The sequence below is a fragment of the Rhinatrema bivittatum genome, chromosome 15, assembly GCF_901001135.1.
Source record: "Rhinatrema bivittatum chromosome 15, aRhiBiv1.1, whole genome shotgun sequence".
Classification (NCBI taxonomy): domain Eukaryota; kingdom Metazoa; phylum Chordata; class Amphibia; order Gymnophiona; family Rhinatrematidae; genus Rhinatrema; species Rhinatrema bivittatum.
This window is the reverse complement of record NC_042629.1, coordinates 62,821,723-62,848,930: the sequence shown is the minus strand read 5'-3', so window position 1 is coordinate 62,848,930 and position 27,208 is coordinate 62,821,723. Positions and strand designations below refer to the sequence as shown.

Sequence of the window (27,208 nt, the reverse complement as noted above, 5' to 3'; positions counted from 1 at the left end):
AGTTAGGATCAGGTTATGGGAAGGCTTGTTGGAACAGCCAGGTCTTGAGTTTTTTCCTAAATGTCAACAGGCAGGGTTCCTGTGTGAGGTCTGGAGGCATGGTATTCCAGATGGATGGCCCCGCTGTCGAGAAGGCCCGTTCCCTGATAGATTTGGTGGTGGGGGCGTGAAGGGTTCCTTTATAGGCCTCTCTTATAGGTCTAATAGAAGTGTGCAGTCATAACAGGATATGTAGGTCGAGTGAGTGCTGATTGTGTATGGTCTTATGAATAATGGTGAGGGACTTATGCAGGATTCTGAAGCTTATAGGGAGCCAGTGGAGATTCCTGAGAATGGGCGAGATGTGATCTCCTCGGTTGGATGTCAGAATTCTGGCGGCAGCATTCTGAAGCATCTGCAGGGGTTTTGTGGTAGAAGCGGGGAGTCCCAGCAGGAGGGCATTGCAGTAGTCTATCTTCGAAAACAGGGTAGCCTGGAGGACTGTCCTAAAGTTGAGGAAGTGGAGGAGTGGTTTAAGTCTTTTTAGAATTTGTAGTTTGTGGAAGCAGTCCTTGGTTGTGGTGTTGACAAATTTCTTTAAGTTCAGACGGTTGTCTAGAATCACTCGAAGATCTCTTGCTTGGGTCACCATGGTGGTGGAGGGGGGGTCGGCTGTGAAAAGTCGTTGTGATCTGGGGAAATGAGGAGGAGTTCAGTCTTGGCTGAGTTGAGGACTAGATTTAGGCTGGTGAGGAGGAACTTGAGGGTTTTGGGTAGGGATTCTGTTATGGGAATCATAATCTGCACGTCATCAGCGTATAAGAAATGCTTTTAATTTCAGATTTGATAGCAGCTGGCAGAGGGGCAGTAGGTAGATATTAAAGAGGGTGGGGGAGAGAGAAGAGCCATGACTAGAAAGATTCAAGCACAAAAAATGGTTTTTGAACTGAATACTGAAAATGTGTAGTTATGACATCTGACATCACAAACGGATAATCCATAATCTAAGACAACTAGAACAGGATAGGAGACCAAGGTACATGATATGAAAACAGGAAAGTAAAGCTATTTCAGCTTGATGTCTTTCTGCCTTACTAGTATTATACTATTCATTTACAAAAGTATTATAATAGTGAAAAAAGCTAAATAAATGCCAAGTTATGGCAGAGAGTAAACCTCTTTTAAATCTTGCTGTGCTAGTCACATTGAACATGTCCTCTGACAGATTCCCCAGCTTTGAATTTTGTCTCATCTATAAATTGTCATCCCTTTTTCCAGATTATTCAGGAATATATTAAACAGTACAGGTCTCAGTATCAACATCTGTGGAACTCCGAAAACTACTCATTTAGTCCTACCTGTTTCCGATCTCTTTTTTAACCATGTTCCATGTTTTTTTGTTTTGTTTTTTATTTCTCGAAGAGTCTCGCATGTAAATTTACTTTTGATATAAATAATTGTGTGCATCACATTTCTTTGAAATAATAATTTAAGTAAAAATATGTAATGTTTGTATATACCATGTAATATATAGCTAATCAAGTACAATTATTTTCCAGTTTTCCTTTTTCTCCCTGTTTTTTTTTTTTTAAATTCTGGGAAAATTATCATCTCTGTTTGAGGAAGGCTGTGTGCCTTCCTCAAATAAGAGATTTCTATGGGTGAGGTTGGAACCACTTCAGATTTTTCTTTTTCATGTAATCTTCAGACATGTTTGAAGTGATTTGTAGTCTCCAAGAATCTACAAGCTCCCTGTGTCTATGAAGCTGCAGTTTACTCCTCCTCTGCTGTGTTCCTAAGGAAAAAAAACAATCTGACAGTTTGAGTAAGCAACAAAAATAGCTGGTTTTCTAAGTAACATTAATTTTGCTTCTGAGTAAAATGCGCACAGACTTGGCCAGGGTTTGATTTTCTAAGTGGGATGTGGATGTGCAAGCCGAGCATGGAGACTTATTAAAATCTGTTCATAAGCAATAAAATCATATCTCAGAAAAAGGTGATGTTGCCTCTGTGCAGGTCTTTGGTGAAGCCTCACCTGGAGTACTGTGTTCAATTCTGGAGACCGTATCTCAAAATGGATAGAGACAGGATGGAAATAGTCCAGAGAAAGATTCCCAAAATGGTGTGGGTTCTGCACTGGAAGACTTATAAGGTGAGAGTGAAGGACCTGGAGAAGAGGAGGGATGGGGAGATATGATAGACTTTTAAATATCTGAAAGGTATTAATGATGCACAAGGATGAAACCTGTAGAACAGGGGATCATGATATGAAACTCTGAGAAACATCAGGAAATATTTCTTCACTGAAAGGGTGGTGGATGCATGGAATGCCCTCCCAGAAGATGTGGTGAGGACTAGAATGGTAATAGCATTCAAAAGGGCACAGGGATAAACCCAGAGGATCCCTAAAGACTAAAAGATGGAAATGAAGACTGGGGGTAACCCATATGGAGTGTCATGGCATTTACAACCCTTAAGTTGCTGGGCAGACTACATGGACCATGGGGATCTCTCTTTGCCGTTACTTATTATGTTACTATGTAAGAATCAACTATTTATTTCTTCTGAGGCAGCTACAGATGCATTTATTTAAACATAATTTGACCCCTCTTTCATTTCAGATTTTTGTGGTTTGGTGCACAGTACTGGGAATGTCTTTGCTTTGGTACTCTGTTTTGTGAAGTACATGTTTTAATAACAAATGCCCCCTCCCCTTTGTATTTTAGATGTACTAAGCCTAGGAATTGTGATTACAGTAGTGAGTTACATGGGCATCTGATCTTCAGCAAAGCAGAACCGCTTTGGAAAACAGTTTCCTTGTCCTCCTTCCTTTTTGAGTTTCCAGCTTAATCGGAAGCAGAGTTGGGATCTGACGTCATAAACTTTCATTCACAACTACCGCAGCATCCTCAGCCGACTCTGGGATGAACTGGGGACTTTCTGTAGGACCGGAAAGTAATTTTGAGGTGGAGATATCAGAGTTCCAGAATCTGCGGATGCATCACTTTTTTGAAAGCAAGAATCCTGCTTCTCAAACACCAGACACAAATTAGTCATACCCTCTGTGTTCTGTGCAGTCATTCAAAAGGACCAATACTAACTGTAGCAATTAAACCTTTTAAACTCTGGAATTTGTTGCCAGAGGATATGGTTAGAGCAGTTAGTATAGCTGTGTTTAAGAAAGGATTGGATAAGTTCTTGGAGGAGAAGTCTATTACCTGCTATTAATTAAGTTGACTTAGATAATAACCACTGCCATTAGCAATGGTTACATGGAATAGACTTAATTTTTGGGTACTTGCCAGGTTCTTGTGGCCTGGTTTGCCCTCTGTTGGAAACAGGATGCTGGGCTTGCTGGACCCTTGGTCTGGCCCAGAATGGCAAGTCTTATGTTCTTATTGTTTCTGAAGCTATTTACATAGCTCTTTCAATTCACGTATGCCTCTTGGGAGTTGCCATGTTAAGGTGTCACAAATGATATCATCCAGTTGCTTTACATACTGCATAACCCAGATCCCATTTAAATGCGAGGCACTTTGTGCTGTTCTTCCAAACATTGCTACCCCACGTGCTTCAGGTGAACTGTAAAGAAGGAGCACAAAGAATTTCCCAAATGAAGACTTGCCTGTAAAAGCCAGGCATTATAGCCATCTCTGTGCACTTTGAAGAACTGCACATTAAACTGGAAAGGTATAGGCTTGATCTTTGATTTTAAAAGAATATCCTTCCTGCAGTACTAGAGTCCCCTGCCTCATAAGGAAAAGTCTTAACTGTCTGTCTATCTTTCTGGAGTAAAGTGGGAATAATTGACTTCCTGATTTGTCTTTGAGGGTTCAAATTGAAGGAGATAATTGGGCAACATCTCTAGGAGGTCACCTGATACTTTCTCTTTTTATAATATGAAACCTCTAACCAGTGTTTAAGAATCCAAAAGATGTTCTTCATACAGGAAATGAGATCTGTTCATTCTTCCCGTGGAAACTTTGGGTTACAGCAGCGTTTCTCAGCCACTGGTTCATGGACCAGCAGCAGTCCCTAGCAGCGTTTTTGTCGATCTGCAGAGTGGCAGTCATTGCACGAGGAAGCAGAGCTGCCCTGCCCTGCTCCTCCAGACGCGCGAGTGGGACCTTCCTAAGCCGCTGGGTCAGAATGTCCTGGTAGTGGCTTCGCTCCAGGCATGGGTTGCCGCTTCTGGATATGGGGACAATTTGCTGGCACTGAGCAGCTGATCAGGATGGTAGACTAAACATGAACACTGGGCTCAGACTGCCTCCACTCCATCTCTGTAAACAAACAAAACGCTTGCTGGGAGCAGGCCCTGACTGCCACCAGCAGAAGTATTTTTTTTGCCCTGGTTACGTTGTCCTCTGGAATGAGAAGTTTTTTGTTTTTTTTCCCTCCCCTCCTTCTCTGGGTGCAAGAAGGTACAGTTCCTTTCTCCTAATTCTTAAAACAGTAGGAGGTAGCTGGGTCGAGACTGGCGGGGAGTCCTGAAGGGACTTCTCCCTCCACCACACTTCGGCTGTGGAAGGGAACCAATGTTCCCTCCAAGGAGTGACAAGGTGTTTGCAAATTTTTGTTTTCATGTGAGCAACTTGGTTTAAAAAAAAACCCAAAAAACTTTTTGACGCCAGTATTGGCATTGCGTTTCTGTATAAGGAACAAGAAAACTTTGAGTGACCTGTGAGTGGTGCTCCGAAATGTATAAGCATCGCTTCTGCGCTCATCTTAGAGGGAACTTATGGAGGGCTTCCTCCAGACTCTTCAGCCCTCCTCCATCTTCAGGAGCCTTCCCCTAGCTCCACCAGCGGTCTCTGGAGATTGAGCAGCAGTGGTTTATAGTAAATGCAGAGGCTTAAGAAGCCATGGTGCCTGCTCCCAGTGTAGAGTTCTGGAAAGTCACTGACAATTGCAAGTTTTGGTTGAGACTGATTAGAAGAAGTTCTATCCCAGATGGCTCCGATTTGTCAGTGAACTTGAGTTCAGCTGCATCGTAACTCCTAGTAACACTTCACTCTTTTCCTTGCAAATATCTTCATTATGGCAGATGTTAAAATGTGTTTGGAGGTTTATTCATAATAAATCATGTGTATTTGAAATGATGTTAACCACATCCTAATACTGACATGCAAGGCTCATCTTGGTTGTGTCAAACCTGCAGATCTTTGTGTTTTTAGGTAGTTCTGCAAGTGATGGCTATAAATAGAACATTTTTGGAAGGTCGGATTATATGAACATAGTTGCAGCTGTTTCCCACTTGGGTATTAAAAATGAATGTGAACCATAAAGAGAGACTTGAACCTCCTCTTCCAGTATTGTTAACGGTCCAACCAATTTAAATTTGGATCTTCACGAAACCAAAAAAATAGTTTGGCTTCCTATACATTCTTTTCTTCTTTTTGTGTTACTTAGTATGCGGAAATTCATCAATTTATTGCTTTGGCATACATTCGCAGTGATTTGTTATGGAAGAGTTTGGGTTATCGGGTGGGTGGGTATGCGGTTGCTAGTTTTATTATTATTTTTTTTCTCTGTGTAACTGTTGAGGCTTAAACTGCAAATGAAAAACGTATGGCGACTCCAAGGGTCGGCGAGAGGAACCAGATGAGGGAAATGAAGAGGAGAGATATAATGCCATCCTGGAGCAGAGTCAGGAAGATGAAAAACTCCAGGAAGAGCAAATGTGGGTGACCTATCTGTATAAGAATGTTCACTATATAAGAATATCAAAGTTCAGATGAGTCTCTTAAATCAGCAGTAAGATGTGATTAGGTCGGTGATGATCTGCAGATTGTTCTGGGAATTGGAAAGAGCTAGTTGTAAGAGCTTAGAAACCTGGTACGTTTCCATCCTTCAGTTTTGCTCCGTGATCTCATGTCTGTCTTAAGTTTCCAAATATTTTGTGTTTGCACCAGAGAATACTGTTTGCAAAATAAGTTACTTGTTGCCAGTGGCATTTAGTTATAGAAAAAGAAACATGCCTCTGAAGGAAGTGTTCCCTCTAATTATTTTCTACACACTGCAGTGTGGTTTGGTGTGTGGATACATCTTCCAGAACTATGTCGACTTATGTGCAGTGTTATGCATGCCACCTTCAGAACTTTTGAAAGAGAGAGAGAGCTAGTTGTAATCTAACAGCTTGACTCAGTTGTTTTAAGTTACTTAAATTATATAGCCTTGAAATCTTTATCGTATGCATTTTGATTGATTTCTTTTGCCATTTCTTCATTTGGTTTTTCTCTTCGTCTGTTTTTCGTACATGCTGCATTTATTCCTCACCTTTTTTTTCAAAGGGCACTTTGAAAAATCACCGTGTCGGGTCACGTAACCTGTTGCACTCCTACTTGGAAAGAGGTTCTCTACTGTCACTTAGTGGCACGAGAACTTCATGAAAGTCCTAGAGCAGTGGTTCCCAAACCTGCCCTGGAGGACAGTAGCAAATTTAAAACTCACTCAACGCACAATTAAACTCTGGAATTGGTTGCCAGAGGATGTGATTAGTGCAGTTAGTGTAGCTGGGTTTCAAAAAAGGTTTGGATAATTTCATGGAGGAGAAGTCCATTAACTGCTATTAATCAAGTTGTCTTAGAGAATAACCATTGCCTTTACTGGCATCAGTAGCATGGGATTTGCTTAGTTTTTGGGTACTTGCCAGGTACTTGTAACTTGGATTGGTCACTGTTGGAAACAGGATGCCGGACTTGATGGACTCTTGCTCTGACCCAGTATGGCAAGTTCTTATGTTCTTAACCTGTCAGGTTTTCAGAACATCCATAATGAATATGAATGAGATAAATGTGCATGCACTGCCTCCATAGCATGCAAGCAGTATATTTGCATACAAATGAGGCAATGCAAGAAAGTCCTTGTTATGCATGGTCACTGACCGGGTGGGGGAGGAACCTGTGGACAGTTGTCCGAGCCACATGTGGCACAGAGTAAGGTTGTGCTCTGCTCTCCTCTGTCCCTCTTTTCAGCCACAGGATCTGTTTAAACTTTTGGGTTTCTCAGTCTCTAGCTTCTTGGTCTTCCAAAATTTGTTTTTGTTTGTTAGGCCTCTTTCATTGTTTTTGTTTTGATTTGAATTTTTCTGTGCTGACAGCATCACAGTTCTTTGCATCACTGACATTAAACTGGAATGTTTTTTTTAATTTCTTTTGCTTTTTTATATCTTTTCTGGTAAAACATGCATTTTTTGTACCAGTAGGTCAGCATTCAGGCTAGTGCACTGTGGATGTGTGTAATATTCACTTTTAAATTAAACACAATCAGAAATTATATCTGCAAGCCTGTAAGTACTATGGAAACAGTTTTAAAGGTGAAGGCTTTTACCTTCTCCCAGAAATTTGAAACAGATGCTGTAATGAGCTTCACGGGATGTTTTCTATCTGCACTTAAAGACATCTTGAAGAAACCACATCCAGAACTAACATGGAGAGCTAAAAGTAATGTTTAGTGCACTCAGAAGAAGTTGAATACATATTTTAGTCCATTATCAGTCACAAAATATGTCATAGACTAGCAAAATGATAAACTCCATACGAGCAGCCTGACTAGGGGTAGAGAATGCTAGTGCAGGCTTTTGTCCAGTATCTATTAGAACAGAGTAATTTGAAGAAAGGTGGTTATGACCCTTATAAATTCTGCTCATTTTTAAAAGTGGGTCAAAATCTTTGGTAGAAAGAGGGTATGATTGAGAAGTGGAGATCTAACAGTGGAGGGTGATTAAAGGGTGGATAAATGACAGTAAAGCATTTTATCCAGCTCAAAAGTTGGTTTTAAGACTAACCAAACTCTCTTTTATAGTAACATAGTAAATGGCAGAAAAAGAGCCACGTGTCCATCCAGTCTGCCCAGCAATACCACTTTGTGCAGGTTACCCCCAAAACTTCTGTTAGGGGTAGTAACTGTCCCTCTGTGCAGGATTCCCCAGTTAACACAGGTTACCCCTTTTCTTCATTTCCAATCTTTAGGCACTAGGGATCTTCTATGTTTACCCCACACCCTTTTTTTGAACTCCATTCCATGCATCCACCACTCATTCTGTGAAAAAATATTTCCTGGTGTTTTCCCCGGGCCTACCTACTTAGTTTCATATTGTGACCCCCTAGTTCTACAGCTTTTCTTCCACTAGAAAGGTTTGATTCCTGTACAACATTTTTATTTAAAAGTCTGTATTGTATCTCCCCTGTCTGTCATCACCTCCGTAAATCCAACTTTGAAAGGTAGCAGGTTTGATTTGCCCTCCCTTTTTTGAATTTCTGAGAGAGAGTGAGATAGCAGAGCAATCTGGACCCATCTGCATTACAAATCTGAATCAAGTGTGGCAGAATTCTGTTGGAAAATGTTAATAATTTGGCGTTTGATGTATGTAAAACCCACATGCAAAACGAGATTCCAAGGGATTTGATCAGCGGCATTGTACTACAAGACTTGCCAAAGAAAAATACAAATATATGCAACTTATTTAACCACAGCTTGAAAATATAAGTGAAGAGCCTGGGGGTAGTAGAGAGAGAATGCACGCACGGGGCATTATCACATGTCTCTGTTGCCTGGATATTTGTTGATAATAAGTACAGTGTATGATTTCACCATATTTAAATAGTCTGGTTTGTTTAAAAATCATGTTTAAAATTCAGTAATGACCCAAAGCAAGAGATTCTCTGCCAACTAGAGACTCTGAGGAACAAAGTTTTCTGACCATATTAAAGTTGGAAAATAACACATGTAGAGGACATAGAAATGTCAGGTTTTCTTTACTGCTAACAGTATTTTGCTGTGCATCAAGGGATTTTGAGAGCATGCAAAATATAGCACCTGTAATATAATTCCCTTTAAAATAATAACTTCTCAGACAGCATATGTTATAACTGCACCCAAATAGAGGCAAACACTGTGGCTGAGCAGTACAAATTGTATCCAAAACGCCTGCTACCCAAAACACCTTAAATTTCATACAAAGCCAAAATCATCTTGTATGAACATATACCATGAGAGAGAGCATTATGGGGATGCTGTGAAATAAAGCCATCGGTATTTAATGAGGGAAGAATAGTTTAGGGTTTTTTGTAAATATTTAAAGGCTGTTTAGGTTTTGTCTAATGCTTTTCAAAGATGTTTTGGGCGATTTTTGCTTCTTTGCACCTATTAAGTCAGCGTGAAGTTATTGGGACTGAAAAAAAGTTTGAGTTAAAGGCCCCATAGTCAGGAACTCACATTTTTAATTGATTGCAAAATAGATTTTAAACTTGAAACAATAGTGCAACTTACTAAAGACATCTTCAGTGAACACTCCCCCCCCCCCCTTCCTATGGTTTCCTCTTGTTCCTCTGCTCTTCCAGCTCAATCAGAACCAGCTTCCGTTGGGCTACAGCATCCAGCGTCGTCTTTTGCAACTATACAGGATCTCACAAACGATGTCTCTCTAGATAATGGCTGACATGGACCCCCAAGTCCAGTCACAAGGTGTTGCCATTGAGCAATAGAGAGATCCCCCACCCCTTAGGGGGCTATAAATGTTACCCTTTGCAGCATTCCCAGGTGGCCTGGGAATCAAAGCCTGGGTCTTCCACAGAGCTGCCAGGCCGGCCCTCGGTCAGCACTTTTTAGAAAAGAGAGATGGCCTTTGGGTGAGAGGCAGCTCTGTCATGAGGCAGGCTGTGCTTGGCACAAGATCTAAGCAATTTGAGATCAAGTGTAGCTGTCGTCAAACAGCATGATATTATTTTGCTATTACGGGCATCATTTCAATGTTTTCAGTACAAAGGCTTGTGACCTAATAGTTGTCTTCATGGAAATGGATTCACTGTGAGGTGGAGTTTAATATTGAATTCATTTTGGAATGTGGCTTTCTCAGCATGGCACCCTGATTCATCTCAACATTTTATTTTAGCTTTTCAGTTGAATTTGTATATTTCCTAACACGTAGCCAGATGGACTCAAGACCAATGGGTTATGTGCTCCCCTGCTAGCAAATGGAGACTGAGTCAGGTTTCAAAACCGATGTCACCCTAGATACACCCCTGCAGCGACCTCAGCCATTCAGTATCTCTCCGTCTCCTAGCAGATGTGGATGTACTATCCCCACACCAACACTGGTGGTTATCGGGATTGCAGTACTCATTAGAAGAAGGAAAAGTTACCTTTACATTGGAGAAAGATTGAGCCTTGCTCTTCTGCAGTGAAAGTGATAAGAGTTTTCGGATGGTTATTGCCACATTTGTAAGGGTACAGAGAGGTCTTCCTAATCGGTCTTGGGATGAAAGGGAATGACCAGAAACTGCAGCTCAGCTGGATTTGGAGAGGTTGCACTAGTGAGGAAAAGATAAGGACACGTTCAATATATACAAGGTCTTTATTTCTTTTATTCCTTAGAAAGAACTTTCTTAAAGCTTATGTACAGAAAATATGCATTTTTGGGGGGTCAAGTTTTGGATCCTTGAAGATTAGATATTCTAGTCACCATGATTTAGTTTTCCTAATTATTCAAAGGATGGAAATTTCAGTAAATTGGGTTATAGAGCTACTAAATAGTATTTAAAACATGATATGCCATGTTGGTTCACACCAAGTCCATCAAGCACAGCACAGTGACCTGGACAGTGGCCTGTCCAGGTCACAGCATCCCTGGCACTTCTCTTTGCCTGATAGTAGGCATCCATGAACGTGCTCTATAAGACTTGGGCATAGCTCTCAGCAACCATTAAAGTGCTATGGTCCCTTTGGTTTTTTTCATGTTCAAGGATTACATATTTACATCTTTTGCTGCTCATTTATCTAGCTGATGTTTTACTGTTCATGACTTTTTAAAATCTTGGCTGTTCAGTATTGTGAATGAGTTTATTTCGTACCCCGATCATTTAGCTAGAGTGAGAGAACGGACAAACAAATGTATTTTTCATTCCAGAAAACCAACTTTGAACAGACATTTACATTCAGTGAGGGTTTTTTTTCTCTTAATTGTGGACTACTTTATCTTCCAAACTTCTTTCCTTAAGCTCTGTGTTCAGTTGGAAAAGCAAGGCTAACTCCTATATTTGCTTTCCCATGGCCCTTTAGTATTGAACTTGACCTTACAGCCTAGTATTATTTTGTTTTGTGTTTTTTTTTTCTTTGATGCCCAAAAGTGGGAGATAAACCCTTATTTAGATAGATCCCCTGTCAGAGCTGTGCTCCTATAGACTAGCGAAACTCTATCTTCCCCCGGGACTTGCTGTTGGGTTAGGAGGAAAATGTGAATCAATTTCTTTCCTTGCTCCGAAGAACAAGACTAGCCCTTGATGCTTAATAAGCTGCAGTATCTGCCTGCAAAGTCTACTGTGGGACCTGTTTCTTGCAAACTATGGGCCGGATTTACTAAGGCTTTTCTTCCATTCTGTGCTTAGTATATGCCCCCCCCCCCCCCCCCCCCCCCCCCGTGTATGTACAAATGATCAGGCTAATGGTGCTGCTTAGGTTTCTGATAAGGATACTGCTATGTTCTGTTTTGGTAGAAGCTTTTATTGCTTTTTGGAGTTGTAATCCGATCGGTGACAGGCCTGTGCAGGTGCATGAGGCTTTATACACTTAGGCCTCGAGGTCTTGAGAATCTGCTGACTGGTTGGTTTTTCCCTCTCTTAACTTCCTCCTTTCCATCCCAACACTGGGTAAGAGATTGTTTCTAAGTGAATCTCTTGAGGTTTGTAATTCAGTAAGGTCCAAGTTCCTGTCACTTGCCCTGTATCTTTTGATTTTCTTTACAAGGTAATGGAGTTTTTTGTCTTATTATCCAAGCAACAGGGCAACAAAAATATCCTTGGGACATTCACTTGGCAATCAGAACAAACACATGCTCTTTCCCTTCTGATTTTTGTATTTTTACTGGATAGTAGAGAGTGTTGAAAGTTGTTGGAAGCTTACTGCTCAGCAACTCCAGCCATTATATATCTTCGTAAACTGGGGCTTTTTTTTTTACTGAACCACAAACATGAAAGCCATGTGAAGGCATGATTAGAAGAACAAACTCTCTGGAATCCAAGGATGTGGGAAATAGCCCTTATAAAAGGTATATGTATATCTTACTGCAACCTTCCATCCCAACTTAAAAAAAAAAAGTTAAATTCTTTGAGACAAAAATGTTAGGCCTGCATATGAGACCAAAATAAATGAAGTTGGTAGGTAGAAGAAGCTAATTAGTACTGCCGCTTTAATTATTAGTATAGGCAATACAGAAAATCTTATTGCCAAAACTTGTCATGTGCGCCTTCCATGCATAGAAGGCGAGCTTCTTTCAGTGGAAAAGAAGATCTAGAACAAGGGGACATGGAATGAGGTTGAAAGGGGATAGACTCCGGAGTAATCTTAGGAAAGTTTTCTTTACAGATAGGGTAGTGGATGCATGGAACAGCCCCCCCATGGAGGTGGTGGAAGCAAAAATGATATCTGAATTCAAGAAAGCATGGGATAGATACAGGGGATCTCTGAGGGAGTGATGGGAATTGCAAGGGCTAGATAGTTTGGATGGAAGGGCAGACTAGATGGGCCATATGGTCTTTTGTTGCCGTCATGTTTCTATTTGTGGAATCGGGGCAGACAGAGAATGAAGGCAATATTTCACTTGCAAACTTAATTGTTAATTAAGGGGAAATAGTCAATGTAGGGAGATCTGTGGGTACTTTTAACATATGAGGATACACTTTGCTGAGGAGAATTCTCCTGCATCAGTTCATAATGGTGACTTGTGTGACATTTCACTTCTTCCCATGGTAAAAGACTGGACATTTTGTAGAAGATGTGAGGTATAAATATCCCCTGCAATTTAATTTCTAACTTAACAGGACACAATTGATCTTCTGTGGCACTAGGCACAACTTTCAAGTAACTTGCATGTCTTAAGGAAGACTGCATTAAATGTACAGTACTTTTGTTATACATTATTTACTAAAATGTCCCCTAGCTTTTGCCTGCCTTCACTGCCAGATTTTGTTTTAGTAGAGCAGAAGGGTCTTATGCGACTAGTAGTCTGGGCATCTGAATGGAAGATGACATTTAATGTAAGCAAGTGCAAAGTGATGCATATTGGGGAAAAATAATCCTAACTGTAGGTACTTGCTGCTGGGTTCTGTATGAAGGCATCACTTAGGAAAAGGATCCTGGAGTCATTGTGGACAGTAGCGTGAGGTTCTGAGCTCAGTGTGTGGCGGCAGTCAAAAGAAGAAATAGAATGTTGGGAATGCGTCGGAAAGGAATGGAGAATAAAACAGAATATCATAATGCATCTCTGTAGATCTGTGACCACACCTTGAGTATTATGTGCAGTTCTGGTTGTTCCATCTCAAAAAAAATTATAATTGAACTAGAAAAAATATAGAGAAGGGCCAAAAAAGTGATAAAGGGGATGGAACAGCTGCCTTAATGAAGGCTAAACAGGCTCTTCAGCTTGGCTCCCTGTCCGTTTCTGCATACAGTTCAAGTTCCTCATATGTGCCTACAAGAGCCTTCACTCTGCAGTTCCTCACTACCTCTTTCTTCTCTTCCTATCCTCTTCTCGTGAACTGTGCTCATCAGGCAAGTCACTCCTATCTGTGCCCTTGTCCTCTATTGCCATCTCCATGCATTCCACCTGGCTGCACTATATGCTTGGGATAGAGTTTCTGAGTTGGTGCATCATGCTCCCTCTCTTACATTATTCAAATCCAGTCTAAAAACCCACCTTTTTGAAGCTGCTTTTAAATCTTAACCCCTGATTATCCAGTTCGCAGCCTTGTTGATTTTAACTATCTTCTTATGAATGAAATTCTCAAGCTCTTCTGAGAAGGGACTATCTCTTATATGTATGTGTACAGTGCTGCATACATCGAGTAGCACAATAGAAACAATAGTATTAGTAATAATAGTAGTAGCATCTCAATACATAGTGATTATGTGGAATTCATTGCTAGAGGACATGATCAAGGTATCTAGCATAGCTGGGTTTAAAAGGGGTTTAGAAAGTTCCAGGATGAAAAATCCATTTACCATTATTATCCAGGTAGACTTGGAAAAGTCACCACTTATACCTGGGAATGGGCAACAAGAAATGGATCTACTCTTTGGGATCAGCTGAGTACTTGTGTCTCACACTGGATGCTAGGCTCGATGATCCTTTGGTTTGACTCAGCATGGTGGTACTTGTGTTCTTAAATTAGTCTGAATACTTGTATTTTTAATGTAACTCTTTTTAGATTACTGTTTTGCTTGATTTATTTTTGATGTGATGTATTACTTTTCATATGCTAGAGCAAATTTTGAAAGGCAGTTTACAAATGTAATATTTGTTGTGAGAACTCCTGATTAGATATATTTTGATATTTCTATTTCTTCCTTTTACCTAAGCCAGTATAGTAGTCTTTTTATAACAAAGCTTTACCTGTAAAAAGTTGATGTCTAGTAAGTTTTGTGCAGCATGTGTTTTTTCTGACTAGATTTGACAATACAGAGCTCTCTTCCCAGCCTAATTTTTAAGAAGAGAGAACTGTGTAAATCTTTCTTTAAAGAAAGCATGGGATAAACATAGGGGATCTCTGAGGGAGTGATGGGAATTGTAAAGCTGAATTAGTTGGGTGGATGGGCAGACTAGATGGGCCATACAGCTTTTATTTTTTTTTTCTGCTGTTGTGTTTGTTTAAAAAAGAATGAAATATGCAGAGAGGGCAAACGGCTTGCAGATGTACTCTGCAAAACTGATTTTCATTTGCAGTGATATGCTGTTTTTGGTTTTTTTTTCCCCCATAGAGTGACCAGCAGCTGGATTGTGCCTTGGATTTAATGAGGCGTTTGCCTCCCCAGCAAATCGAGAAAAATTTGAGCGACCTCATCGATTTGGTAAGGATCTTTCTAAATTGGTGGCACGAGGTGTGATGTGTGTATGAGGGAAGGATGCATGGGGATGTACGGTACTCTGCATGCATGTACTGGCATCTGTGCTGTGGCGGTTCTTGTATTTTGATAAGCATTTAATATCTGATATACTGTGTGCTCCTTCAGCCATCAGTGTGTTCCTTCAGTTGATATTTGCAGATTAGGATAACTTGACCCTAGTCTCTGCTCCCATCATGTGAAGTGGATGGATGATAGGGAAAAATAGGAGGCTAGTTTATTGGCAAATACTGCATAATACCCATGTGAGAAATCAGTTTGATTCCGAGGCCTACTTTCTTTTCTCTGGTTTGACTTGGGTTGGTGATGCTGCTGAGGCTAGAAGTCCTATCAGAAATGCTGGTACTTGTATAGCCAAGTCCATCTCGCAGACTTTGCAGAGCACCTAGGAGTCTGGATTTATAGACAACAGTCTGGTCTTGTTTAGCTATTTAGGTTATTATTCAGGGGTGCTGAATATGAACTGAGTTGTTGGGGATCTTGTTTGCTTACCAGTGTAAGAGGGTGGACTACAAGAGAGGAACACCACAAAATCTGTCCTGGATTAGGAGCTGTATCTTTTATAAGTGGTCACATTCTGACTGGTTGCTGGGATATATATCTTTGCAGTGTGAATAGGAATATCTGGTCAAACTGGATGGGCCAGTTGGCCTTTTTCATTTGTCAGCTACAGTTTTCGGAGCTATTGCAAGAGGTGGGCAAGCAGGGTGTGACGGTCCTGGATGCCAAACTTGGGGGGGGGGGGGGCAAGAGAGGGGTGGGATGCTGCATTGTCCTTTTGAGTCTCCAATCACGCAAGCGTGAAAGGGAAGTGGGGACTCCGTTAGCCCAGTGACTGCCCTGAGAGGGGGAGGCTCAGCTATTATTCAGTAGTGACACTTGGCATCAAGGCTTAGGATCCCTGTTAGCTGGGCTCTAGAGGGAACTGCAGTTTGTGGCCCTTCGCCAAAAACTGATGCTGCAGTGGCTGAACCAAGTTGGAAGAGGAGTATAAAAATAGGTAGTAAGCCCTGGGTAATTGCGAATGATGGCTCATGGTGCCTGTAGTTTGGGGTAGGGCCAGTTCTGATGGTTGCAAGCTGCAAAGAGCCAGAAGGAAGCTGCTGGATAGGAAAAGGAAAAAATAGGGGGAATGGATGTTGGGGTCTTTTCAATATGGTTTTTGCTCAATAATTTGAGGTAGCCTGAGTGGCGTGTATTGATGTTAACACACATGAATCTGTTGGGGGAGATCCTGGAGGAATAGGAGGCCCTCAAATCCAACACGTGAGAACAAGAATTTTATTGAAAGATGTTTAGAAAAGAAGGTCAATAAACAAGTTATAGGCAACTTGCATGTCATATTGTGCCAACATATTTCTCATTTTTCACCATAAAATTAATCTAATTATAGTTTAGTGCTATGCCCAATTGGTTCCCAACCTTTTTCATATTGAGGCACCTGGCACAGAGTTCACGTCATTGCTGCATACCATCACCTTGCACCCCCCACCCAAAATCTGGCACCATGACCTTCCCTTCTCTTCCCTCAAAAACAGAGGAAAGCCATCAGAGGAGGAAGCAGCAGATGCTCATTGACTCTTGCTATCCCCCCCCCCCCCCCCCCCCCCCAAGCGAAAGGGACATCCCAGGCCAAAAGGTGTTGGGGGAAGATTGAAATGGTGGTGCCGGCTCAGGCCAGCCTCAGCTGCTGTTCAGTTTGGGCTGCGGCCTAGCTGGAGGAAACTTTTGTTGCACACTTGTGCTTCAGCTGTGGCACACAGGTTTGCAAACGTTGCATACACATGGCATTTTGTTCTTTAACCTAGTTTGAAATGCTGGTTTATTTATTACATCATTTATGTACCACGGTACGCCATAAAAATTGTCCAATGCTATTTACAATGAAAACATCAAACAAATATATTAAAAAAAGAGAACACAAATGCATAGCTTAAAAGAAAACACACTAAATGAAAGAAGGTAATAGGGAGGCAGAAATGTCATAGTTTCTGGGACAGGACGGGCCGTTTTCAGTCTGACTTGAGTGTGTTTTGCATCAGATTATTGCCTGATTTCTAACCCTGAGCCTAAGATTTGTTCAGAAGTGAAAGGGGTGCAGCTTTTGGTGGGTCATTGCCCCTCCATAAGCCCGAACACTTTTCATTCATTAGCCGAGCTGTTTTGTGGTTTGCCCTTTCACCACATCTGTTGTTGCTTTCTTTGAGGCTGCAAACCCCGGCAATTACTCTTCTTTAGAAAGCCTGTCTCGCTCCTCTCTAGCAGGCCTGAGTGCAAGGAAGCTTAAAACAGCAGGAGGGAAATGAGAAGGGGAAGCCTATAGTTAGAAAGAGGCTGCTTTATCTTTTAGAGCCTTAATTAGTAACCATTTGTAAATAGATTAAATGCTGGTATTCTTAAGGCACAGGCCACAAATAGTTGTCCGATTCCATTTCCTGTTTTATCATGCAGAGAGTTTTGGGTTGGTTTTTTTTTTCTCTCCGAGGATCAGGCCAATACAGTAAAAATCGTGGGAGAGCAGGCAAGCGCCCGCTCTCCTGTGCGCGCGATTCAGAAAACAAAATTATTCAAATTAGGGCCCGCGGTAAAGAGGCGCTAGGGACACTAGCACGCGTCCCTAGAGCCTCTTTTTGGACAGGAGCGGGGGCCGTCAGCGAGTTTGACAGCTGACGCTCAATTTTGCCGGCGTCTGTTCTCAAACCCGCTGACAGCCACAGGTTCGGAAAACGGACGCCGGCAAAATTGAGTGTCCGGTTTTCAACCCGCGAGACGCGGGCCAATTTTTAAATGTTTTTTTTTTTGTTTTTGTTTTTTAATTTTTGATTATTTTTAACTTTTGGGACCTCCGACTTAATATCGCCATGATATTAAGTCGGAGGGTGCACAGAAAAGCAGTTTTTTTTGCTTTTCTGTATACTTCCCCGGTGTCGGCAGAAATTAACGCCAGTCTTTGGGCAGCACATTTTACTTACTGAATCGCGCGAGAATAACTAATAGGGCCATCAACATGCATTTGCATATTGCGGGCGCTATTAAGTTTCGTGGGGGTTGGACATGCATTTTCGACCCCTTACTGAATAAGGGGGTAAAGCTAGCGCGTCAAACGTGCATCCAAACGCGGATTAACGGTGCACTCCACCTGAGCGCACTGTACTGTATCAGCCTGTATGTTATGGTAAGAATTTTATAGAAGGTGTAGAGAGGTAGGGCTGAAATCTGATGGCCACCCTGCACTGTGGATGTGAGAGGAGGAAGACAGCAAGACAGAGGGCAAGTGGCTTATATTTTCTGCAGCCAAATCCCTTTTTCAGTTAGTCATTTTAAATCTATAAACTCGTACTTTCTCCATAAGAAAACACCTCCAGTCTAGGTCTGAAGAATTCCTGTAGTCGGACAAAAAGCTCTCCAGTCTCAGTATGGTGTGTGTAGTGCACAGGCATCTCACTCACTGTACTTAAAATAAAAAGTCTCGTCTAGCTCAAAAAGTAAATGTTTATAAGTGATAGTAATTTTCTCCTCCTAGTAGACAGATATCATGTGTCAGTGGAAGTGGAGTCCTAGATCTGTCGCAGATCCAAGTGCAGGACGAGCACCTTTTGCAGCTGACTGCTCCTATGTCGGAGCATAGTGGAGAGAGAAATCCTCTGCAAACATTAAATACCACGCATGCTGGAAATAGGAATCTTTTCCAGATACAATTCCCAGGTATTCTGAGCTCTTTCCCTATGCTATTTCAGTTACAGCTGTCTTAGTAGTTCACTGTTACGTAGATACGTGCTTATCCTTTCCAAAGGGAGCAATCTAGCAGGAGGTGGGTCTATAGTAACAGTGAAAGCCAGTGTATGCTCATTCTGGAGCTGTCAGGACCTTCAAAGGCACCAGAGGACTAGCACTCTGTGATCTTCCTGGTGCCCAGCCTGGTGTCCACCCACAACCTGCCATTAATACTGATTGCCTACATTTCAAGCATCTCTGAGCCAATGACCTTTTTCTGCTCTCTTCCTACGGCGAATAGACTGACCAGCTTTCTTCCGTTCTTCTTTGACATGCTAAATATTCCGTTCATGCACATGAATATCTTTAGAGAGACTGAGTATGCAAAACTGTTGATGCTGAGAGAGTGTGTTTTGCAGATTTAATCCTATAGTTATGTTTTGGGTTTTGGTTTTTTAGGATTGGTTACCTGGTCCATGCCTTTCTCTTAGCTCTGCATATGCTTCTGATACTTGTATTAACTCTTTTTGTAGCAGTACGTTATCTGCCTTTCTGTTTCTCAGTTCTGTCTATCTTGTAAGAGAAAAATATTATGGGTTTTTTTTTTGTTTTTTTTAGTGGGGCGATTCCTTGCCCTACTGTTTACCCTTTGATTTTGAGATTGTGGTAGAAGCTGAGGGAACCTGGCTGACCTCTACATTCTTGAAGATACCGAATGTCACCAGAAATCGGAGCTGGCTGGTTGTGCCCACAGTGCTGACATTCCCTCCATTCCAGAGATGCAGAGCAGATGAGAGTTGACGTTACAGGCCTTGCAATAGTCTCTGTAATTAAAGAGCTTCCTAGCCAAGTTCACAGCTCTTCAGCCACAAAGATGTGGCCCAGAAGTCTGTGTTACTCACGGAGCTGTAAGGCCGCTGGTGGAGCATGTTCCTAATGGATGGAGGAAGGGGAGCTTTTTGCTTATTTTATGTTCATTGGAATTTTATCTGCATGAGTAACTTGCAGAAAAATTACTTTCATATTCAAGATGAAAGCCGTGTTTAGAGCAGTCAGAAACATAAAAAAAAGATGTAGCCCAGATAATACATTCTGCAATCCTAACCTACCCATATGGAGGCTTTTGGCTGCCTCCATATTTCTTGCTGGCTGTCTCATCCCCTTGGCTTTATGGTAATTCTGCGATTCGCATTTTAACAGATGAAAGAAGTTCTCCCCGAAGCTGAATGCTGAACACATGTGGCATAGGAGCCTGATGTGTGGAAATAGTTGCTTACTTTTTAACTCAAATTCTGGTAGCCTCACACCATGTTAAGTGCATTGCTTAGGAGTCCTGAAATGTGAATGCTGATTTTAGCTTATATTCCTACAAGGAAATTAGCCTTATAAGCGCATCATGTCTGTCTGTCTCTCTCTCCCCCCCCCCCCAGTCTTCCACAGAATATTTGCTCAGTCTCATTCAAATTTCTGCCATAGGTATTAGAGCGTCCACTAAGCTTTAGAAAAGTTGCCCTGCCGTTGGTTGGTTAGCAGCCATAACTACATAGTTAAACTTTCCTGCTGAAGAAGAAGATGGCGAAGTGTTCACATGCTTCCTTGTTATAGCGCCAGCCTTGCCCTTTCAGTATCATACAAGGCAGGTTGGGCCAGTTTAGTGTGAGACCAAAAGGACTACCAGATAGATAATTCTCTGTCCCCTCGCATCTAACCCCAAACTGTGCCAGATGAAATCTACCAAAGCTGATCCCCCCTCCCATGGAGAAATCTACATTCTAGCCAAACAAACGGCCATATCTGTCAGAAGGGCTGGGCAGTACAGCCACTGCTCAGGGTGCAAACATGTCAGATCACCTCCACCACCAGTTAGCCTGGCAATGGGCTAACAGATGACCACACAGTTTTTATCAAGAGGCGATTTTAAAGAGAAACTGAGAAAAGTAGCTCAAAGGACTAAGTACCTTCAACGTTATATTTAAGCTCCAGGGAGTTAGGGGGCCTTTCAGCCTGCAAGTTCTCTTCCACCCTCATCCCATCCCCAGCCTGGCTGGTTAAACCAGCAGATTTCTATCAGAGTGGAAGAGCTGGCAAATCTGCTCGGCAAGTGATCCTACAGTAGCACAGGGAAGGGCATTTTCTTCCCAGCACACTGACAACTACGCTGGTGATGGCGAGGAAGTGGTTATGCTAGGAAAAGGGAAAGACGGCGAAGCTAAACAAACTTCATCCCAGCAAGTAACCCTGTATTTATCAGATCCAGACTGTTGTGAGATCTAGCAGGAAGGGAGTCTGAGTAAAGTCTCTGCAGTTGACATGAGACTGCCATATAGTATATTATAGAATAAGGAATGGACCTTGCTTGTGACTTTTCACAAGGCCAGGCAGTGGAAGTGAGAACTATGTACACTGGCTATCGAAGGTTTCCACATCATGTTGTGTTGTTCCATCAGCCTCACATGCATTTAAATGAGGCGTTTTTCTTTTTTTGCTGCTATGTGATGAGCTTGTCCCAAATATAACGTTTTGCATTCAGGCCAAAAAGTTCTATTTTAGTTTCATCAGATCACAAAACCTTTTGCCACATGGCTACAGTAAGCTGCATACTTCAAACGGGATTCAAGGTGCACTTTCTTGGGGTAATGGCTTCCTCCTTGTCACCCTGTCATACAGGCTGGATTGTGGAGTACTTGCAATAGTGTGGTCACTTGTACATTTTGAACAGTCTTGGCCATGGAAGCTCTGTAGCTCTTTCACAGTTGCCATTGTTCTCTTGGTTGCCTCACTGATCACTTTCTTGTTTGGAGGGAAGGTCTGATCTAGGGTCAGGTCTTGGTGGTGCCATACGCTTGCCACTTCTTAATTGTGGTGACTGTTCTCAGAGAGATGTTCAGGGACTTTTCTGTTTTTATTTTATTTTTTTAAATCTTTCCACCAGGTTGTCCTGGAGTTCTTTTTGACAGCAACTTGCTGCTCATGGTTCAGTCTTTGCTTTGAAATGCACTACCCAGCAGAGAACACCAACAGGAACTGCTGAATTTATCCCATCATGTGAATCCGTACAAGTTAAGATAAATGGGGCCAAGTCATTTGATTTATGCTTTTTGAAGGCAATTGCTTACATCAGAGCTTTAATATTTAATATTGCTACAAAAGTACAAGGTGGGTGGATTCTTATCCAATCAAGCTATTCCATGGTTTTATTTCGACTTCTTTTTCTCAGGAATTGTGGAATGTGTTTCTTACTTGACAGTTTTGGTGTAGGATGTGTGGGTACATGGAACAAACACCATTTTAATTCATTTAACTTCAAGGCTAAGGAAAGAAAAGGTGAACATTTTGGAAGGGGGTGTAGACTTTCTATAGACACTATACAGTCTATGAAGAAACTGAAAACGAGTGTGTCCTGAGCAGATGTTGCTACAATTATTTAATCACAGCTCACTTTGTGCGTTCTGCAGCGTCCGAGTCACACCCCCAGTCTTTTGTTTCTCTGGGTAATGATCTATATGTGCAAACAATTCCAATAAAATTTTGAACGTGTGGTTTCTTGATGTAGAGTAATGTGTGTTTGCACGGACACATGCCTTTTGTGCAACCTAAGTCCAAAAGTTCAGAGCTCAGTCTTTTTTACATCCACTCAAGCTACAACTAATGCAACTTTAACAAGCCTTTTTGTCAGTTAGCAGTGACCTTGGGTGAAATTTGCCTATATCCTGTATTGTTGTGGAAACCTAGCATAGGAGGCTGGCTGGAAGCAAAAGCGTTTCTGAGCAAAGATTCTTTGTAGAGCTTCCTGTACTTCCACAGTGTGGTGTGAATTTATACAATCCAGCTGCCCCATCAAAGTATATATCTTGTGCATTGAATGCAGTGATGAGATCTTAATGGAGCTGTATGTATTTGAGTTGTTTACCTGCAAGGCATTCAAAATTAACAATTTATCAGGTCACGTTAATCAGTGGGATGATATTAACCATGCAAGGGCAGCACTGGTAACCATTTCCTGCGACTCTGTTTCCATACACAGAATATGCTAGACCATTGCTGGATAACTAAACTGTACATGACCTGGAGAGAGCAATGCCAGATACCTATGCTCTGCACTGCTGGATTCAATTTTGTTATGTACATGCACGATCCTTGAGAATACGCTTACCTTTTAAAACTAACTTGCAATTTTTGTACGCCAGGATGGAAGAATCCCTTCTAGTTAATTTACTAGGGGATTAACATCATGTTCTGTGGTTTTACCATTGATTCCATTGTGTTAAGACATTTGATTCACTTTCCCTATGACCTAGCTAGCCCTGCTGGCTGCTATGAGACGTGTAGAATTTCTGATGGGTAAAAACCAATCCCTATATTTCCGGAGATGGAAATGGTTAAATTTTAATTACGTTCTTTTCCAGGTACCTGACTTACTGACCAGGGTGGGCTCCTGTTACAAGTAGGACAACGGAATCTTTGTTCAGTAGACCTATCCTTAAAATGTGCTGATCTCACTTGCTTCATTCACTTGGTCTTCTCTTTGAACTGCTCCTTCACTGCATACCTGCTTTGAGAAGATACACAAGGACCTTCTCCTCTGAGATTGTTCTTTGTTTATTATTCACTTTTGGGTGGTCTGGTTATAGGAAAAGCATCGTGCTGTCTGTTTAAAAAAAAAAAAAGTAAAGAAACATGAGACAATGAGATTTAATGACTTTGAAGAGGAAGTAAGTGAAGGTTTTTGTTGGCTTGCATAAAGTAGTTAGTTATGTGTAAGGACAGTGTTTTGTAAATGGGAGCAGCTAGATAATGAGGCCATCATACAGCAAAGACAGTCTGAGGATCTCCCAGCGAAAATCCATGATCCTTAACTTATCACAATTACCAGGAGCCTTGGTGCTGCAGTTAGAAAATTATAAAATTAAGTGTAGTCTTGGCGTGGATCAATTGTTATTGCAATGATATATCTTTTGTAGTCTATTCTGAAGAACTGTAGAGACAGCTTGCCACCTGCTGGCTCTTAGTTGCCTCTGCATGTACATTACTGTATAGTGTCCGTGTAGAACTATTGGCTTTCTCAATATTTTTTGAAGATTGTGTCGGCTTGTCCTGTCTAGTAGAACAGTGATTTTTCACATTGAGAGGTCATGGTGGGGGTGGAAGCCAGCATAAATTGGATTCCTGGGATGGCAATACAGCAATGACTGCAGTCAACAGCAGAGCATCAGAACTGGGAACGAATGGAAGAAATTGGATCTGCCGAATCTCATTTTCTTTCCAGGATCCTCTTGCCCTCTAAGATAACATCCAGATTGGTTTAAAGCACAAGACACTTTGAAAGAAACTGAAATCCCATTTATTTCAACAGGCATTTGGTTAAAGACTGGCCTTGAGATTTCTTTGGGGGGGGGGGGGGGGGTTGTGTTAATATATTGGTTTTATAATGTTTTTTACATTTTTAAACTGATTATGGATGTGCTCTTGTAATCTGCTTAGACTGGATGGATCTGATATAGGTGGAAAATGTTATCTTAAATAGTACTAGCTAGATTCCTCAAACTATCACCTTAGCAGTTGCTTCCTCTTAGTTTTATTCCTTGATGATATAGGTTTTGAGGTAGTGTTTTGTGTCGGACGTTTCTGCACCTTTTTGGAATTAATTTTTGGTGTCCTTTTAAAGGAATTAAGATTGTGTGTACGTCGTGCGCTTGGCAGCTCCACTGGAACCGGCCCCGACTTTAAACCTGCCTTTACAGCTACTTAAGGATTTTTCCCCATGTTATTTCCTAACCCCTGCCCTCCAGCTACCAATATGGCAGCTCTCAGAAGAGGGTCCCATGCTGCAGATTCCTTCAAAATCCCGGCCGGAGGAGTTGCTGATGTGCAGTGACTGGGATTGTCTCTGCTTGGCCCTAATGAACAGAAGCCATGCCAGGAATCTAATCCTGATCCATCTCTCATGGCAGTATATGGTACTAATAGTAGGCCATCAGATCAGCCTCAGGGAATGAAATGTCTTAAAGTAATTAGGGGCTAGTGTTTAAAGTCAGTCCAATGATATTTCTTCCTGCTGCAGAGGAACTAGTAGGTTCCTTTATTGTTGATTTATGCGAAATAAATTAGCATCTGCCATGACTCAGATTGGGTTAATCCAAAAATCTGGCCAGCATATTAATGTTGGGGATTGGACCAGGGGAGTTGGCAGTGCTTTTGAGAATGGGTTTGCAGTATAGAGGCTGTAATAGATTTGAGGAACGTGAAAGTGAAGGCAAACTCATTGCATGCACATGCAACATGTTTCTGCTGTATATGAACCAGAAAGGCTACTTTCTTTTGAAGTTCCTTAAATTGTGTTCTGAAATATTGCCAGAAGGAATAGCTTTAATCTCTGCTGCCTATTGACTCTATCCAGTTATAAATCAGGATTCAAATATCAGCAATTGGATCCTTTTTTTTACTTCTCTGTATTTTATTCCTTGTACTATTGGATAATGATCTCAGCATAAACCATGGGTAGCACTTTGGTCTGCAAATTCAAGAGGTTTAATTCTGTTTTGAATTAAATGCTGCCTTTGAACCCCAGGAATGAGGGAAAGGTAAGGCTAATTGATTCTAAATAAAATGTATTCCCTGCCTGACGTATATTCCGAGGCATCCCTTGTAAGCATTCCCTTGGAGCGCACTGTTAGCCAAGGTTTGGACGTGCTAGCTTTACCCCTTATTATACAGTAAGGGGGTAATAGCGCGTTGAAAACGTGCGTCCAACCCCCCCCCCCCCCCCCCCCCCCGAAACTAATAGGGCCATCAACATGCAAATGCATGTTGATGGCCCTATTAGTTATTCCTGCGCGATACAGAAAGTAATATGTGCAGCCAAGCTGCACATATTACTTTTAGAAATTAACGCCTGCCCAAAGGTTGGCGTTAATTTCTGCCGGCGCCGGGAAAGTGCACAGAAAAGCAGTAAAAACTGCTTTTCTGTGCACCCTCCGACTTAATATCATAGCGATATTAAGTCAGAGGCCCCAAAAGTAAAATAAATAAATAAAAAATAAAAAATGTTAAATCAGCCCGCGGCTCGCGGGTTGAAAACCGTATGCTCAATTTTGCCGGCGTCCGGTTTCCGAACCCGTGGCTGTCAATGGGTTTGAGAACTGACGCCGGCAAAATTGAGCGTCGGCTGTCAAACCCGCTGACACCCGCCGTTCCTGTCAAAAAGGAGGCGCTAGGGATGCGCTAGTGTCCCTAGCGCCTCCTTTTACCGCTGGGCCTAATTTGCACAGGCCACCCTCCTGAATCGCGCGTGCCCAGGAGAGTGGCCTGTGCGTGCGCCGGGAGATCGGGCGCTCGCCAGCTCTCCCGCGCATTTTTCTGTATCGGCCTGATTGTCGGTGAACTGGACTTGAGACAAAATCCCTGACAGCTTTCTGCTGGCATTCTCTGTCATGCTTACTTAGAGAAGGCAGCAGAGTGGTTTTTTTGTTTGTTTTTAATGTGAATCTAGTGTGTGCAGTGACCCTTGCTATAGTCTTGGCATGATCAAGGATTATGTGGTGTGAAGCAAGCAATAGTCAAAGACTATCGATTTGGGAGAGCCCACAGGGGATAGTCAATACAGTATGCTGTGCCTGTGGCATATAATAAGTTTGATTTGAAAAGAGGTGACATCTTATCTATGTGCCTACAGGTATATGCTTAGACCAGTGTGTTCACTGATGCGCTGCATCTCAACACTTGTCTCAGATGTCCTGTATTGGCAGTAGAGTCCTAAGCTTAGTTAATCTCTAGATGAAAGAGCCAGAAGTTTGACCATCCAAAGTATTTTTATTAAATGTTAAATATTTTCTTGCTCGCCAGGCAATTATGCTAAAGAAATCCAACTATTGAACCACTCTTGAGTTTCAGTCCATGTAATATTTGTGCTAGAAACTGTTTTTTTGGTTATAAATCTAAGCGAATAACGTGTGCACTGACTTTTTTTTTGCAGTTTTTAATCAGTGCTAAAAGTTCACGATCCCAACTTGTTGGATACTTCAACTTGTAGCCAGTCAGTAACTGGTAGAAAATGACCTCCTTTTGGTCATTATTACATAATTTACTCAAATTCCACTGTATGCTAAACAATAATCTTTCTTGGTGTTCTTCCAGCATTTCTCTGGCATCTAGCCACCCAAATGACAGAATTAGTCCATTGAATGTGTGTGCAAGGGTAGTAAGATCCCGGGACCCCTGGGCACCTAAAAGTTTGGCACTCTAGTGCCTGTGTCCATGCGGAGCTGGGCTGGAGAAGGTGTTATTGGGATCTGGAAAGAGAAGAGAACAGAGCCTAGGCAGGAAAAACTTTTTTTTTTTTTAATTCCTTTCTAAACTGCCCCAGATCTGACATTAGCTGAAGGCGATCAGGAAGCAGTTTCTACAGTCCTGCCCCTGAAAAAGCTCAGTTGCGGGTCTCTGTGAAATGAGCACGCTTAGGAGAAGGAACTTCTAACACACCCTCATTAGCCAACCCGAGTGAATGAAAGGCTTTACAGTATATCTTCAAAACAGAATTATCGGTTTTGTCGCAGGAGTTGGCAGTGAATTTCCTGTGTCATCCTTCCCCATCGTGGTCTCTGTCTCTTCTCAACTTAAC

General features: G+C 41.8%; 1 protein-coding gene across 4 annotated transcripts in view; it reads left to right on the top strand.

Moving 5' to 3' along the window:
- Positions 1 to 27,208, top strand: part of CAPZB (capping actin protein of muscle Z-line subunit beta) — a 79,041-nt gene that overhangs the window by 13,746 nt on the left and 38,087 nt on the right. For all 4 annotated transcript variants that reach the window (XM_029579192.1, XM_029579194.1, XM_029579196.1 and 1 more), the window contains exon 2: positions 14,734 to 14,823. In XM_029579192.1, the coding sequence (XP_029435052.1) occupies positions 14,734 to 14,823 (90 nt within the window). The remainder of the gene's footprint in view (positions 1 to 14,733; positions 14,824 to 27,208) is intronic.